This window comes from Corvus kubaryi, unplaced genomic scaffold (assembly GCF_017639235.1).
Source record: "Corvus kubaryi isolate FWS band 111438036 unplaced genomic scaffold, C.kubaryi_AGA036_p1.0 split1-131, whole genome shotgun sequence".
Lineage (NCBI taxonomy): Eukaryota > Metazoa > Chordata > Aves > Passeriformes > Corvidae > Corvus > Corvus kubaryi.
The window spans coordinates 19895750-19913967 of NW_024582073.1; the positions used below are offsets into that span (position 1 = coordinate 19895750).

An 18218-nucleotide genomic window follows, 5' to 3' on the forward strand; every position below is an offset into this window, starting at 1 on the left:
CAAATGTGGGTTTGTTGAAATAAATAAACATCATAATGTATTTCTGATACTAAATATGCTCATATTATAAAGAAAGCCATTAATATCAAACTCCATCCTATATAAAGATGGGTTCATGTGGGTACAGGGACAGTGGAGAGGAAAACCATAGTTTCACTGACTTTATTTCTGACTTTTGGAACATGAGACCTCATGGTCATCACAGTTCGTTTTGCTCAAAGCAGAAGTCACTGCACATAGAAGCACTTAAAATGTCAATACATCCCCCTTTTACCACCTCATTGCACAAAGGCCAAAAGGGAAAAAGAACCCCCAGAAGAAATTGCCCAACACTGCAATGGCCAAGCTGAGCTCAACTGGCACTCCTGGCACCTCTGGAAAAGTAACAAAGCTTGGAATTAGAAGAGACAAGGTTGTAAGAGGCTGCTTAGCCCTGCCATGTAGAAATTCCTGACCAGGGAAGCTCCTTGAAAAACATTGGCTCAGCAGGGACAACTAGGCTGCTCCCACGCAGCAGCCAAGGGACGTGGCCCACAGCTCGTGTCTGCTGTGCTGCCTTACAGACCCACAGCTGAATGTAGAGTTTCTAGTGGGCATGAAGAATTAATTATAATCAATTTGTGATTTCTGCAGGTCAAAGGCTGTTCACAAATTCGGGGCACTCTGTGCTGAGACACCCTGTGCCATATCTCAGTCACTCCATGAATGAGAACAGCAGGCAGCCTCCAAAGTTTGGTTCACCTGAAATATCACACAAACAGCACAGAGAGCCACCACCTCCTTGTATTTCCTAAAGTGCCAGGAAGCAAACATTTTTTTTTCCCAAGGATTGTTCAAAATACCAAGTCTGCAACTGTTCACAACAATTGTCTGTTTATATTTTTCTCTATTCAAGTGGTTACATTCTTTTCTCAAAAACTACATTTTATAGAAAGCAAATTTTACCAGGGCATATTCCTGAGAACCAGTATTTAAACTCTCTCATTGAAGAAGTCATACTGGAAATGCCAGCACTCTACCACCTGCCCAAAGACAGGGCAAGTTTATAACTTCAGTGCTCTTCTGGCTTTAGCTGGGGTAGTTAATCTTCCTCACAGCAACTTGTATGGGGCTGTTTTGGATTTGTGCTGGAATCAGTGCTGATAACACAAGGATGTTTTAGCTATTGCTGAGCAGGGCTTAGAGAGTGAATGTCTTTTCTGCTCACCACTAGTAAAGAGGCTGGGTGAGCACAAGGAATTGGGAGGGGGGTAGCTGGGACAGCTGACCCCAACTGACCCAAGGGATATCCCACACCATATGGCATCATGCTCAGCAATAAAACTCAGGGGGAGGTTGATGGGGGCAGCACTGCCTGGGGACTGGCTGGGCATCAGTAGGTTGGTGGTGAGCAACTGTACTGTGCATCACTGGTCCTTCTTGGATTTTATTAATCTCTCTTTTTAATTTTCCTTAATATTTTCCTTAATAACAATAATTGCATTATTATCATTACTATTATTATGATTACTCTATTTCCATTACCAAATTGTTTTCATCTCAACCCACGAGGTTTTCCACTTTCACCCTTCCAATTCTCTCCCCCATCCCACAGTGGGGTGGGGTGGGGGAGAATTGAGCAAGCAGTTGTGTGAGGCTGAGTTGCCAGCTGGGGTTAAACCATGACAAGTACATAATACTTTGGAAAATAATTTTTCCAAGTGACTGTGAATGCTGGAAAACTCTTAAAGCAGTCAAAACCATTTTTTCCCATTCCTACATAAAAAAGCCATTTATTATAAATTATTTCCTTGGCTCACCAGACAATAACTCAGAATCTCCAGTTTGTCCATGTTTTATACTCCTCAGTCCAGATTCAGTTCCTGGTTTAATTACAGGATGACTCAGGCATATAGACTATGAATGTCCTGAGTTCCCAGTTTAGAAAACAAACAAGTTGGTACATTTCTTAATCTATAAACCCAGGACAACAAAAACAATAAAGTTCTAAAAATGTATTCATTAAAAAGCGCTAAGGCAGAGATAGGATTGTTACAATGTAACCTCTGTTACACACTGCATATTTACTTTTTAGCTTGTACTTGAACAATTTTGCAGGTTCAAAGCCTTTATAGCTTTTTTTATCACTCTAGAAAAAGGAAAAAGGGAGAAACAGACATTTTTAAGGGAGAAAGAGAGGGGAAAAACACATTTTAAAAACAGTGCACAACAAAAGAGTATGCACACAGCAGGTCTGAGGCTTTTCTCCACGTGCTACAGCAACAACACGACCGGGGGGGGGAACCAAGGCACAGAACTATGATGACATATGTCCCCAGGACCTGCCTCAGACATTGTTACCCTCTCATTAGAGAATGGAGATCAATGCAAGTCCTCCATCTGGAATTTGCCAGAGCAGGCTCCCTCTTTTCTTCCCAGCCTCTCTACTGTCACTTGTAACAGCAGCACGACTTGTGAATGAGCAGCCAGAATAGTAATAAGTTATTTTGCCATGTGCTGGCAGTTGCACCTCCTCACTATGATGATTTACTAAGCTGCCTGCTGACCTGCGGGGACCACCATCTTGTGAGCTCTTTTTAAGCTCATTCAATTGCCTTCCTAAACATTAATACTGTCCAATTACAAGAGGCATGAGCTTACTGATACAGGCAGGCAGTGTTCCCAGAGCACTGCATCTGTCACTGCAAACACGTCAAAAAATCTGCACCCTCATCAAGAAGTTCTACTATTTACTTCTATTAAAACAGGAGAAGATGCATAGTAAGTAGAAACTAATGTAACAGGCAAGGAAAATAAGACAGACTAAAATAAAGCTGAAGCACAGGTCCAGAAAAATAACTGTAGACGTAAGGATTTTATACATTTTTACATATAGATATACACATTTAAGTAAAAAAATTAGGTATTAGAATAAGCTAATCTAAAAAAGATACAAATGCAGTCTTAAGAAAACACTCAATGTGGAGTCAGCCATTAAATTAAGCCTCAGTCTGTAAAGGATTACTGAACATTTAGCTACAAAGTCTTGCCTTGTTCAGAATTTTGGAGGGTGTAAGAAATTCTGGTGGTGAATAAAACCTGCACTTCATGGAGACTTCCAAAATTTTAATTCTTTACACCTCAGAAGAAAATACAAACAATTCAGAATTGTTGCAAGAGCAGTTCTGCACCTGAGGCTAACGTTCCCCCCCAGCTGGATGTAAGAAGTCACAGAAGATTAGGCTGCCAAAAAACCACACATCCCCAGGCAGACTGCCAAGCCATTGAGTACAGTGCTGTGGAGCCTTGCCCAGCTTTCATCAGGATCTGAGAGATGTGGAAACATCTCTAACACATTTTCATTCCAGCAAATCAGCAAATTCAGAAGAAAAAGAGTTTTGTTGGAACATCTCCCAACCAGCTTGATCTGTTAAGTGTAGGACACATTACAGATTGCTGCAAAGCAGAGCACCTTGACACAGATGGTACCAGTGGGCACAAGCAGCCCAGGTGAGGTTTGGGTGCCCTGTGGACACCTCAGCAGCATACTGTGCCCAAGGAAACCAGCACTGCCTCAAACACCCTGCTCCAGACTAGGGCTGGCTTGCCCTTAGCCAAAGCAGCAGTACCCAATGCCTGTGTGCATTGACCACAGAGATGCACTTCCATGAACAGGCTGGAAAAATTACACAAAAATAAATTACTAGAAAGGAGGCATAGGTTAATATTGACAAGTAATTTGATGTATTCTTCATGAAATAAACTTTCATACAAATGGTTGGTCCACATGGAGTATTCATTCCCTGATACAGCCTAAGCACAGGCTTCAGGGACAGGGACAGCCCCAGCCTGAAGGCAGAGGGACGCTGCCACTCTGCACCACTGCCACCCTGCTACTGGCGCCTGGGGGATCCTGCACTGGTTTAGATCACTGGTATTTGCTGCAGTGAAATCTTGGACAGAAATCTGGGCACACACAGGCTCTGTGAAGTAGGTTAGCTTCCTCAGCCATGCAGAAGGCTGTGCGTGACCAGGGGACATTTATTATTCACCAGGGGCATGATGTCAGGCAGACTGCTTGCAGTTTTCTTACCAAGTGACAAAGGTCCAGGACCAGAGAGTCCTCTTGTCCCTGTTCCAGGCTGGAGGAGAGACACACTCTGCAGTGCCGTGGGGAAAGCAGTGAGGGAAGGGAGGAGTGACCTGAAGCTCCTGAACTAATCCCGGCAGTGCTGGCCTGTATTTCTCCTTCTCAGCTGTAATCCCCACTAGGAAGAACACTGTCTCTGCCCAGCTCCCAGAGGCACCCTCACCCAGTCACTGACCCTCGGGCGCTCTCACAATGCAAACAGCAAGGAGCTCATCACTCAGCTCAGGAGGTGACAATACTGTCAGTCTTTCTAGGGTGGCTGCCACTTTTCTATTCAGCTGACAGGTGTCTCAGGCACTGGTGCCCTGCCTGCTGAGCTCCAAGGGCTCCATACCAAGCCTTCAGTGCATTGCCTGGCACAAGAAGCTGCCAGCCCAACTCTTCCCAATGCAAGCCAAAAGAAGCTGCTGGGACCCCCTCCTCCCTCCAAGCTGCCAAGGACAGACAGCAGGAACATGGCAAAACAGAGAGGGAGTATTATATTGAACAGTTCATGAGGTGCCAAGATGCAAGGGGTAAAAAACCCTGCTCTCATTGACATGGAAGATGCAGAAAGCACACTGTAAATCCATGGTCACTGCAGGGTGTGGGAGCCAAGGTGTTTCTTCTCCACCCATCACTATTGCAATGATGCAACTGCATTGCTGCAATGCTGTTTGCCTCTGAGTTCTGTGCCTGGCCATGACACAGCATCGGCACAGCCACGATGCATATCTGCTGTCTCCCCTGCAGCTCCATTTTACAGGCACTCTGGCACCTCCTGGCTCAGTCTACTGCTGAGTATGATACAGCCATTCCTACTGCTCCCAGCCCTCCACCTTCAAACCCTGCACACTGCTTCCCTGGGGATCTTTTCCTAATCACAGTCTAGCTTCTCCTGCTTAACCTGGCAGCAAAGCTGCAGAGCTTAGTCTGTGACATGACAGCAATTTTCACGGCAGCAGAAGGAGATGCCACAAACTCAGCTCGTTTGCTGCAGGAGGAGGGGCTGGCTGCTCAGACTGGAGGCGGTGGCTGTCGCTCCCTCACAACTATTGTTTCACTACAGCAAGTGCAACACGAAACATCTGTAAGCTGGTGACTGGCACACTTTGTACAAACTGCCTGTTTTGCTGGGGTTTGAATCAGCTTGGCTCAGCTCTTGTGAAGCATGTCCACATTTTCATGCACACCAATGGCAAAAGGCCAGCAGAGAGAAGCAGCATCTGACCAACCTTCAGGACCACGAGCCTGAGTCCTGCCATGGTCCCCAATGCTTCACCGGGCTCCGCGCAAGTGCAACTGAAACCAAATTCCCTTGGGTGGAAAATCGCTTTGCTCTGGATTATTCAGAACTACAAACCAAATGTTAGAGCAGGAACAGTTGCAAAGAAATTTAAAATTAGCCTTTTTCCATTCACCCACTCCCCCTCAGTGCTAGAGGTATCTAAAAATACACAACAAAATTCAAATAGTTTTTAGACATGGAGTTCTCAAATCTGCTTCTTGGGACTCCTAAAAAACACAGTAACAGAAAAAATAAAACTGCCATAAGATTTACTAAACATTACTCCAAATTGGTGCAGCATGTCAAAATACAATGCAGCACAAGTTATACAAACCACACACTTCTCTACAGTATCGACACCTATGCATTGCACCTGCAGGAGCCTGTCAGAGAAAACCACACCTCTGTGATACAAGATGGAGTTGAAAAAAAAAAAAAAAAGAATTTTCCATTATGTATTCTAGCCATATTAAAAGATTCCAAGAGATTCCAATAGTAGTGTTTTCATCAAGTAGCAGCATCTGTAAAGACTGCAATTCCAATATACGCTATTACGTTCTTGCTTTTCTTCCACAAATGGAATGTCTACCTATTACATCTTCATCTCTAAACCAAGTAAACCATATATTTTTAACTACTTACAGTTTGCTTTACAATTTATATACAATTAAGTTCCAATAACATACCCAGCATACAGATCTAAGTGCTGCTTCATTCTTGGTTTGGACCTTACAATTGCTGCATTGCAGCTTTTGCCAACCAAAAAAGTCTTTGCAGCACTCAAACCCAGATTTTCCAGGCCTAGAGGATGAGAAAACACTCAGCAGTGATTTCACCCTCAGTGTAATTGTAAGGACTTACTAGAATATAACATTGTCCTTACATCTCCAAAGCAACAATGGCTGTTTTCTCTAAAACCCAGATTAGTCGAGAGCCCTGAAGATGACTAAGGATTTTATGCTAAATAGCCATTTGAAAAGAGTTTACATTCCAAATCCACCTGCATTTAAGCTCTCTATAAAGGCATGTGGTTTAAAAGACATCAGATCAAATGCAAGACACACAAAAAGGCATTAAGATATGTTATCATACTTGCAGCCAAGACATTACTGTTTTAGCATTTGAGAGGCAGAATTCTTTATTACTAAGGCTTTAAAAAGTCCACTGAGACTCACAAAAGACACAGAATTCAGTTTAGAGGGAAGGTACAAGAAATACAGGCTGATATTTCTGTTCTCCTTGATTATCTAAGTCTCCAAAAGAAGGCTATTTGCAAGGAAGCTGTTTCTCAAAGGCTGAAGACTCACTGGCAAACAGCGGAAGGAGACATTCAGAGCTCCTCTGTGCTTCCAATAATTCCTTCTTGCAGACTTAATTTCCCGCAATATACAAGAGATTTACTTTTTTTGTGTATGTGGATATATTTGGCTGTCTTTTGTCAGAGCTGGTCAGATTCAGACCCAGCTGTGATACAACACAGTTAAATTACCTCGCTTTTAGCAAAGTACTTACAAATAAGGAACAATTTTAAACTTAATGGCAAAAGAAGAAAGATATCCTTCCCAAGAGGAATGTTTGCTTAAAATCCTTTCATAAGGATCAAAGAGCTGTAAATGGGATTTCATGAAGTACTGTCTGCTTACAGAAGATCTGCTTTTAATCAGCAGTATCCCTCCTTTTGAATTTCAGGTCTAGATTACCCTCCATAGGAAGTGGCTTTTAGTTAGGGTGAACCCTGAATCAACTCTGGGAATTCCTTGTAAAATACTCCATCCTTGAGGTATCATTTCCGATGGCCACTAATGGAGAATCCAGCTTTTAAGGTTCTTGTCTTAACAGATGCACTCAAGTATATGGCAATTAATTTAGGAAGGATTATGTTGATTGTAGTAATGCTGTATCTTGGTCCATAGCCAATGTATTCATTCATCTTTATTCATTTAAAAGATCTGATGTTCTTTTGTTTCCCCTTTTGAGACCTGGCTTCCCATTCAGCTGGCAGTTTCATTGCTTAATCACCCACTCTAAAAGGGCTGCTCCTACAGCTACCTACTCCATGGGGATTTCTTCACTGTAAATGTCATCTTTGCTTTGCTTTTAGAAGGGAAGCACAACAAACATCTTATTGATGACAATATTCATTGACATCAGCAGGGGTTTCACCTAAGTAGGGGCTAGAGGGTTGAAACCATTGCATCGTATGTTGCTATACCCATCCCTCAGGTTACACACAGGTTACATCAATTAGAGAAGATCTCAAAATCCCAGGAAGCCATTCACAGGAAAGCTTAAACTTGGGAAGAAAATAATAGTCATTTACAGCACGGCTGGCTTCTCTGTGCCACTGAACTGAAGATGTGTTTTATCTAAGTTCTAGTCAGAAACCTGCATCAGGTTACTGGGACATATTTGTCTTGGCACCAATCACAGTCAAAATCCAACTAAGACCATATGGAATCCCTTCTCTGACAGAGGAGGTGGATGTAAGGGAAACAGAATAGTAGAAAATGCCTTTAATATTATGTTAGCAATGATAATTCATGACCAACTAAATGCAGTGGATACAATGCACATTGTTTGCACTCAGACACTTTGTGCTGTCATGTTGCCTCACATACCTGCTTTTTTCTGCCAGTGAGAGCAAGTGGTGATGCTTGCTGCCTCACCTCCCACGGTATCAGCCCTGGCTCCATTTCCACAGCTCTGAGCACTGCCTACTCCTTTAGCCAGCCACCTGCACCTACTTGGGTCCTCACTATTACACACAGGAGATTTTACACTGAGTAGACTTCACTGAAGTCAGCAGGGACAATTATTCATAAACAATAGCTGACACCTTAAGACTCATTAGGACATGTACTACAGATGAAAACTTTTGTCTTGTGACAAGCAAACAAAATCCCAAAGCATCTCTGCTTCAGGGGACAAGGCTGTCATCTTTACATGTAGCAAGATTAGAACACTGCAAATTATTCTGCTGCTCATCTCTATTCCTTCTTTCTCACACATACAAAAGCATTTATCTCTCTCATATGTACAAAACTCAAGTTTATCTGAACTACCTCCCAAGTGCTTCACAAGCCAGTGGGTTCTCCTGCGTCCTGCAAAGGAAAATAGAAGTTTCATGCTTTTACCACTTAAATAATTCTTGATTCTAAAAGAAATGGCAGCAAAGCAGACAACAGATCCTGATCTCTCATCAGAAAAGTGGTTCATTGGCAGTGGTTGCTCTCAGCACTTGTAGGAAGATTCAGATAACCACCTCACTGCACCAGATGTCTTCCCAGACAGCCACTGTCCCCTTTCCAAACCTGCCCAGCTTCCAGCAAAGCACAGCTCAGTTCCCTGGGGTGGCACCAGCTATGGTGATGAAAACGCTGATGCCCTGCTGTGGGCACTGACTGATGAACTTGCTGTGGCAGTTAAAGGAATCACTGCCCCAAAACCTTCTTTCTGTCCCTCTGCCAAAGGTTTCAGTCTCCATAGAAATGTCCCCAGAGGGACCTACTCTGAATGTAATTTAAGTCACCATATGGAACTGGCTTGAACACTGTGGCCACTTCTTTTCCTATAGAAAAAAGAAAGGAAAAGATGTGTCACAGAATCATGGAGATGGTGGTTGGAAATCCAAAAACTTATACTGAAGCAGCTCAAGCATCTCCAGAGCTGCCAGGCTGAAGTTCAGTCCACTACACAATGTGAATTCACTACACATATGTTCATTGACAGATGAGTAAACTGAGAGGGAGCAAGTCTGTTAAAAAGACACACATGGGAGCATGTAATTTTGAGGCTTAAGCAAATGTTCAAGAGTACATAGGCATACAGAAGTCCGAGGCTTTGGTGTTTTAAAGCAGGACAAAAAGCGCTGTCTAAATCGGCCAAAATCTTGCACCAGAACAGAGTAATAACATGAGGCAGCGTTCCCATGCCTAGCACCCAGCAGGCTTTTCAAACACTTTTGGCAAGTGACAGAGCAATCCAGGTGTAGCTTCACATTGTTAAACAAAGGTGGGTGGTAAAAAAGCACGGTCAGGGGAGATATGGAATAGATCCAAACCTAGACAAGGACTTTGGCCCACCATTCCAGGGACTCATCATGTCTTGCACCTTTAGGACGTGTCCCCCCTGGTGCCCAAAACGAATTGGCTGGCAGCTTTCACACCAGAACACCACACATTATGCCAGCACTTTGTTCAGACAAACAGAAAGTTTCCATCTTGAACCAGTGTGTCACACCAGTGGAGATAAACATGAATGTATTTTTTCTCCCTCAAAGTATCCTGTTATCTTCAATTGAAGCCTACATACTTCTCATCTCTCTTCATATTAATTCTAAAGGTAACAACTAAAATTATTCTCTGTGCCCACTCCTCTGCATTTCTTCAGTCTCTCCATTTTTCTGCATCTGCTTTTTTTTCTCATGTTGTGCCAGATCTTCTCTTTTCTTGTTATGCTCAGTAGTGAGATCCTTCCTCTGTAACACCACATTTTTGAGCTCTGTCTCCCTGTGCCTTACAGTCTGTCTACTCAGGACCAGCAGTGCCTTTCCCCCATTCATATGCCAACCTTTGGACCATTCCCACAAAGATGATTCCCTTTTTTTTCCAAGGAATTCGGGCACCATTTTCCTCTCCCAAATGCCTCCTTGCATTTGCTTTGGTGACTAGCTATTCTGCTTTTGCTCAGTAGAATTGTGTTCACACCTCCTCTTCACTGAGCTCACACAGATTATGTTTTAATGGGTGCAGTTGCTGCTGGAACAAACACGTCCTGTCACAGGCACTTTACATGCCACATGCCTTTTTTAAACTGCAATTTTGAGTTCATCTAAGCTCAGGCCTTGCTTGAAAACTGCTGACCACTACCAAAACACAGAAGCCAAAATAATTTTGTAACACATATTTCTTTCTCCACTGATTCCCTGTAATATGCTGCACAAGAGGAGTGTAAGAGTTACGTTAAAAGCAATGGGCTGGGGGGTGTATCCTGGAAAATCTGGTCTGCATGAGAACATCCTGCACAACCGAAGCACAAAAGATTGCCACCTCATGCAGAAAAACACCTCGGCAATGGATGTGGTGGCTGTCCATACTACACAGGCTGAGAAATGTGCTCTTGCTCTCTTGGCCATCCTTACATTATGTACACGCTGTTCCATCCCCAGCTAACACTCCTGAACCAGTGGATTGAGACCTACCCACCAAGGACTTCAACACAGTGCAGAGGACATGACTGAAGTGCTTACACTCACTTGTTCAATGCATTTCTATTTTACACCACCAGACTGGTCAGGTGCTTCAAATACAGAGGTCCTTCCCCTCCCACAGTAGTTACAAAAGGGGCCCACTTTCTCCAATCTGACTCACAACTGAATGGCACCTTACACTGGTGCAGTGCTGGTACTCCACTAACAACAGCAAGCCTGGATGCTGCATGAGATGCATAATGGGCAGCAGGAGAGTCACAAATGAGATAAAATGCAAGAAGCATGAATTTTCACAAGCTGAAATGGAAAGAAAAAAAAAAAGGCAGATGAAATAAAAAAAACATGCGCAGATTGGTAAATGAGAGTAGGGAGATGCTCAGTGCCAAAGGGGGCCGTCTGCAACAGTGCCTTTGCCACAAACAGTGGGAGAAAGGAAAGCAGGAATAAAGCTGCTTCGGGGGAAAGAGGTGCAGGGGGTATCAGTCAGGCCCTGCTGTCTGAAGGAGTCAGGAGGGCAGGCACAGTCAGACTAAGCACAGGGAGGAAGTTATGCCCATGTGCACCAAGAGCAGTAACCCAGAAAGGATAGCACAGGGTTGTCTTCCCAAGAGTGGTATCTGCTTCCACACTGATCAGAAACCAGCTACCACCTCTTCCTTCACCGTTCCTGATGCTGCAGACCTCATCCCAGAGGAAAGTTTTGGCCAGGTACTGACTGCTGGCAGCACCTGTGGCTGGATGCTGTGGCTGGGTGTTATTTTTGTGCACTCAGGACAGCTCCTGGCCACATGCAAGGAACACAGGCTTGGTACTGGAAAATCCACAGCTAAGTATCAGCACCCAGGACACTGTCAGAAATCAGTTTCTCACTTCTCCAATGAATCCAGGAGCTGGTGTAGCTCCAAAAAGCAGGCGTGTGAGTGGGGGGAAATGTTAAGAACAATAACAAATGACATTTTTATATGATTTCATCATCACTGTTGTTGCATACTTCTACAGAGCTATCACATTTCCATAGAGCCCGGAAGACTTGAAGCTACAATGTATTGCCTTAGTGGCAGGATGAAACATCTAATTTACCACACACAGATAGATCCTGTGAGTTCTTGTAGCACAAGCAGTGCATACCAGGTCTTACACAAAGTGCCTGATTTGCTTTTGCTGGAGAAGAACGGCCAGAAGTGTTAAAAAAAAAAACAACAGTCCAGCCCTGATCCCTGCCAACTTCACTAAAGTTAATTTATGCCTTTGATTTGGTCACAAAACTCAACAGTAATGTTAATGAATATTCATTTGTAGAAGCTTCAGCACATCCCATTTCAAAGAGAAAAGGCTGAGGTTTGGGCTTTCTTTTTCCCAGCAATCCTCTCCCCAGAACAGAGAAGAAAATTTGTGAGAAGTGATGTAATTAAAAGAAACTGTTGATTCTAAGGCAAAGACTCATAATTCTTCCAGTTTCTCATTCTACTCCAAACTGGAGAGCAAAGAACTAGCTATGGGTGGGAACCTGTTACACTGCAGCTTCAAATGAAGATTGAGCCATGCACAAAGCACCTGACACTCACTCAGAGGGTAACCAGGGACTCTGCCAGTCCAGATATGCCCTGAGTAACTGCAACTCACACAACGCACTGAGGAACAAGGCAAGAAGAGCCATCACCCAAAAAGCCACTGCAGCACGCAGGTTCAGCCTTGGCCACCAGGCACTGCTGCCTGTTGATAGCGGAAACCTGCATAAATGCAGCACTCTGGTATCATAAAACCCAGCTTTTAGAAGGAGGTTGTTTCCCTCCTGATCAAATACTTCGACTGAAGGATGTTTTCTTGAATATGGAGAAAACCTCGAGGAGCTTACAAGCTTTGTAACGCCGGCTCCACTAACGCCGTTAAGCACCAGGTTTGCTGAGGAAGGTGCCACACCCACCAGGCAGCCCGCTTCTTCAGCTACCGAAACTTGCCCCGAGACACACTGTGCCATCTTTCCAGGGAAAGCTCCACGAACCCAAGCAATCTTGGAACTCACCCCGCTTCCCCAGTCATCTCTGCCCCAGGTGCCACAGGAGCAGTGACCCATCACGCACTGATCCAGCCCCCCAAGAGAAAAGCAGGCAGCAACCTGGAGACCAGCACCGGTCCTGGGAAAAACCTCTGCCGTGTGAGCAAGGTCCGGGTGCGATTTCTCCCACCACACCCCTACCCGCCAGCTCTGCCTGTTCTTTATCCCAGCCCCTGTATCCCCAGATCCTGTGTATTAAGGGAAAACATATACTGTATCAAAAGACCCAGGTCCTTTCTTTCTGGCTTGGAAAGCATACTCTATTGTAGCTCTGCTCGGGTACAAAAGCATCTAGCGGGAGACAGGCACCGATAGGAAGAAGATGGTTATAATTAACTCTTTGACTTCTGATCCCCACCACGCCTGATGTATTAATAGCGCGCAGAGGTGTTGGTGCTGGCATCATGGCGCTCTTTGATTTTCCACGTTTCTCCCCACGCCCACGCTCGCCCACCGCCCGTTTCTCCGCACCCTGTGCCTCCCCCGGGCCCACCGCCCCTGCCCCGCAGGGGCTGCGCTGCCCCAGCCCGCTGCGGGGGGCGGCGGCAGGGGCACGTTGTGCTGCGGTGGTCCCCTCCCTCTTTTGTTCTGTCTCGCCCGGCGGCCGAGCCTCCCCGGGCCCGGCTCCTCGGGAGGGCGGTACCCCCAGCCCCGGCCCCGGCAGCGCCGGGACGAGCCCCCGCCGGCCCTCCCTCCCCTCCCCGCCCCGGCCTGAAGCGAGCACACAGCGCTGAGCCCCGGCTGGGCGGCGCGCGAGGAAGGGGAGGCAGAACACAATAAAAAATAAAATAAAAATATAATAATGAAATTTTAAAATAAAATTACATTAAATCAATCCGCGCCCAGAGCTCCAGCGGGAGGAGGACGGGCGGCGGCGCCCGCACCCGGCCGCCCCAGGGAGCCCCGGCCCCGCAGCCTGGGGGCTGCCCGCCGGCCCCGGGCACTGCGCGGCCGCGGCGCTGCCGCCGCACGCCCTTCCCCGCCCCGCGAACAAAGGAGCGCGGGCAGCGCTCGCTGCGCCCGGGCCCGCTTACCGTTATGTGGGGGATGCTCTTCTTGCCCTGGTAAGACATGTCGGCTCTCCCTAGCGCCGGGAGCACGCAACGAACCCGAGGAGCGAGCCGAGCCCAGCGGAACAACACCGGCGGTGCTGAGAGGAATAATAATGCGAAGCCCGGTCGGGTGATGGGGCGGGGCGGGGGCGACCCGGCAGAGCGGTGGAATGGGGGCGAAGTTCCGTCGCCCAGAGGAAGGCGAGCCCGGCAAACCCGGCACCTTTTTTTTTCCGGCTGCAATCAAACAGGGACGCGGCTCCCGGGGGGGTCGGCGAGCGCTGCCTCTGCCGGCGGCGGCAGCAGCGCCCTCCCGGCTGCAGGTCGGAGCAGGATTCGCTCAGCGCAACCCAGGAAGCGTTTCCTTCCCTCCTGTCCCCCACCCCTCTGCCTGGCCCCCCTTCACAGCCCATCAATCCAGCCGGAGCCTCCCTCCCTCCCGTACCGGCGCTGAGAAACGCCGCCCCGCCAGCTCCGCCGCCGCCCCGCTCGCACGCTGAGGTCACCGGCAGGATCCCACGCATCGCTTGCCGCAGGGTGGGGACGGGGGATATAATCCCCGGCGGTGGGTCCTGCTGTGCTACACATGGCAGTGGCACTGCCTGCGCTGTCCCCACGGCATGGAGCCTGATGGCAATGCTCTGTGCTGTCCCCATGGCACTGCCCTGCGCTGTCCCCATAGCACTGATCCTGATGGCATTGCCTTGCTTTGTCTCCATGGCACTTCCTGCTCTTTCCCCATGGCTCTGTCCCCATGGCTCTGTCCCTGATGGCACTGCCTGCTCCGTCCTCACCAACAGCTGTGACCCGAACAGCACTGTCCTGTTCTGCCCTCCCTGTCATGGCCCCATTGTCTCACACCTGCTCTGTCCTGTGCCCAGGGAGGTCACAGGGGATAACACAACCAGGCCAGGCCAGGCAGATGCTGTACCAGCAGCTGCTGGAGAGGTAAAGTGGCTAGCTGAAACCCTTCCGTGTAATCTCTGACAGTGTGCCTCCCTCCACCCAAGGTACTTGATTAACACTCTGTGAACTGCAGGAAGGGTAAAAGGCACTGCAAAGCTGTGCCCAAGTTAATCCCCCCAAGGACACACACTCTGGGGCTCTTAGCACACCCACCCCTGTGAAATACACATAGATACAAAACATGAAGCACCCAGGCCACATCCCTGACACATCTTCCCCAAAATCATTGTTTGAAGCTTGTAAAAAACTCTAGATGCAACTGCACAGGGGTCACACGTCTGCTGCTTACAGTGCACCTTCCTAAGCCAGTGGCAAAATCTTTATCCCTAACCTCCTCCCCACCTTGCTTTGGTCAACTTAGTAAGCACAGTGGTGTTCAGAGAGATAGTGTGCAGTGTGCTCACTACCCTGAGTCCCAGGCTGAACTAGGAAGCAGGGAAGATGGGGAGGCAGCACCATGGTCGTGCTAGAAGATGGGGTGTGCTGTGCCCTCCCACTGCCCCAGGGTCCTGACCAAAAAACTCAGTTCAGGTGAGCTAGAAAAGAGAAGACTGCACTGCAGCTGGCAGCCTCTGAAGGCAACCCTGAGGTCATTGCAGAGAAAGCAGCAGCATCCCAGGCACAGTGTCCCACCAAGCCCTGCCTGCTCACTCCAATGTCCCACCACAGCAGACACCCACTGGGCTGCACGGGAGGCCGTGCAGCACCTGCACCCAATCCCCACACCAGAGCAAACCAGCACCCCATTCATGCTCAAATTGAAGAGGGGGGAGAAGAGAGTGGAAACTCTCAGTTCAGCCTGTGGAAAGAGCAGAGTTCAGACAAGCCACAGAGGCTCCAGGCTGGGTACTAAGGGACAGGGTGTATCCATGCAGAGGCATCACTGCAGGGCCGCATTTCTTTCTAAGGGGAAATCAATGACAGCCCGGGTTCCCAGGAGAGCCAGCTCCCCGGGTCTGCCTCCAGCCTGCATGCCACCGACAGGGCTAAGATGGAGATGCACAGCCGTCAGGGGCTGGCCAGCCCCACCGGCTCACTTCTTCCTTGAGCCTACAATATGTGTCCAGGCTGCAACCCCAGGGAAGGGGAACCCGGGGCAGAGGTTTCGGCTGATCCTCCCGCCTTCCGCGCTCCCTGCCGGGGAGACAATGCAGGCGCACAGGGAGCCGCTGGGAGCAGGGGTAGAGTCAGGGCAGCGGGCCGGGGCAGATCCTGGGGCTGTGCCCGGGACAAGCTCCGCGGAGTTTCCCCGGCGAGCCCGGGAGTGCCGCGGGCCCGGCTTTGTTCCGCGGGGCGGCGGAGAGGCGCTGTGGGACCCGAGCTGCCCTCCGGCCCACCGGCACGGGCAGGAAAGGAAACGGAGAAAACTCATCGCCATCACTTACGAAGGAAAACGATTTCTGGGATCGCCCCCTCCCGCCCCCGCTAAGCTCTGCCAAGTGAGGTAGTTTAGGGGCCAGCCGGGCTCTTCCCAGAGCATCAGCGTGCCCGGGAGGAGGGGGCCGCGCCTCCCCGACCTGCCGTGCTGAACCTCCCCCGCGAAGGCGGCCCCCAGCCCCCTGCGCGGGCGAGCGGGGCTCTGCGGCACTGCACGGCTCGGCGTGGCACAGCACAGCACGGCGCAGCAAGCTCGGCTCGGCTCGGCTCGGCTCGGCTCAGCAATCTCGGCTCGGCTCAGCAATCTCGGCTGGGCTCGCCCAGCGAGCGGGGGCGGCGGCTCCTTCCCCCCTGCCCGGGCCCCGCTCACCTGTCCATTGTCCTGGCCCTGCAGCAGCTCCTTCCCCACGGGGTATTTGATCTCCACGCCCGGGGTCTTGTCTTCCCGGTCTCCCGGGGAGCTGATGACGGAGCCAGAGATCTCGCTGATGTCGCTGGCGGTCTCGCTGTAGTTGTCCCCTCCGTCCAGCATGTCGTGCCGGCTGCCGCTCCGCGGCGTCCGGGACCCCTTCTTCCCCACGCTGTAGGCGTCGAAGTCGATGGTTTTGTTCTCATAGGCCCCCTCCACGGAGGCGAACATTCCCCCGTATTTCTGTCGCGGTGTCTGGGCTGTCGTGCCCGGCCTAGCTAGATACACAGGCAGGTCATCTTCTTTATTCCAGTTCCTCTTTCTCTCGGCCATTCTCGCTGTCCGGATCTCTCTCTCTCTCTCTCTCTCACTGTCTCCCTGCCTCCCACTTCTCTGCACCTTCCACTATCGGGATAGGCTGTTAGTGACCATAAAATTGAATGGATGGATGCAGCAGTGGCGGAGCTGGGTTGGCTGGTGGGATCTTTCCCTTAGGGAACTGCAAACGTTAACCTCCCTCCCCCCACCCACCCCCCCGAAGAAAAAAAAAAAAAAAGAAAAAAAAGGAAAATAAGAGAGAAAGAAAGAAAGAGAGAGAAATAAATCCGAGCGGGATTTAAAAATAGCCGTGTTAGTAAAGAGCACGTGAAAATAAAGTACAAAGAGCGGAGCGGAGAGGGTGGCAGAGGCAGGTGATTGGAAAGCCCCTGACGAATGAGAAGAGCAGCAGCGATTCCCCGAGCGGGGACCGCAGTGAACAGCTCCCCCGGTATAGAATGATCCGGGGGGCGGGAGGCAGGGGGAGGAGGCAGGGAGGGAGCCCGCCGCATGCACACACGGCCGGTGCCAACAGAGTCCTGCTCTGCGGGCGGGCGGGCGCCGGTCACCTGCTGCTGCGTGGCTTCGGGATGGGGAAAAAAAAGGGAAACGAAAAGAAAAAGAGAGAAAAAAAAAAAGAAAAGCTCCGAACCTCCCCAGCCCCCCCGGGCGAGCCGGAGGGAGTTTCTCCCACTTTGCTCACTCATATTGCCCCCGCCCCCTCCGCGGGAGAGGCTGCGGCGGTGCCCGGGCGGGGCGGGGGGCGCGGTCGCGGCAGCCCCCGGTACGGGCGGGGGACGGGCCAGCGTCGCTCGGGGCCGGTCTGCGGCCGCAGGGGGAGCGGCGGGGAGAAGAGCGAGGGGTGGCCAGAATGTGGGAGGCAGCAGAGCCATCCCCAGCCCCCGGGCAGGGGGCTGGCGCTGCCCCTGCCGCAGCAGCTGGTGCCTGCGGGGGTGGTGGCGGCTCTGCTCCGCCCCGCCGCCCCCGGCTGCCGCTCCCCCGCTGCGGCGGCGCGGACAGGGCGCCCGACCCCTTCGCACGCCGCGGGGGCAGCGGGGTGCAGGCAGGGGGGCTACAGGCAGCGGGATACAGGCAGCGGGCGCCGGCCCTGACACGGAAGTGATCGCGCCGCCGCCAGCGGGGAAGGGGAGCCGGCTCCGCGGGCCTGGGTGTGCGGCCCACGCCCTGAGTGTCCGCCGAGCCGGCCCACCGAGCCCCGCGGAAGGCGGGGAGCCGGGCGTGTCCCCGCGGAGCTCCCTCGGAGCGGCTGGAGCGCGGCTCGCCCCCCGGAGCTGTCCCTTCAGCACCCCGGGAGGCTCCCGGGCCGGCCGCTCGGGCCCGTGTTTGCCTGGCTTGGCCTCGGCAAAAAGAGGCAAACCATGCAGGGCTTCGTTTCACTGTGAGGGATCCAAGTTCCCAAAACTAGGATCAGGAA

The 18218-nt window shown here is 50.0% G+C and overlaps 1 protein-coding gene across 2 annotated transcripts in view; it reads right to left on the bottom strand.

Moving 5' to 3' along the window:
* Window positions 1-17241, bottom strand: part of CRMP1 (collapsin response mediator protein 1) — a 50631-nt gene extending 33390 nt beyond the window's left edge. The window contains exon 1 of one of the 2 annotated variants that reach the window (XM_042053476.1): window positions 16427-17241. In XM_042053476.1, coding sequence (XP_041909410.1) covers window positions 16427-16798 — 372 coding nt within the window. In that variant the 5' untranslated portion in view covers window positions 16799-17241. Of the gene's footprint in view, window positions 1-13695; window positions 13955-16426 lie in introns of those variants that run through there. The other variant, XM_042053477.1, reaches the window with a different exon arrangement.
* Between the last annotated feature and the right edge of the window lie 977 nt (window positions 17242-18218).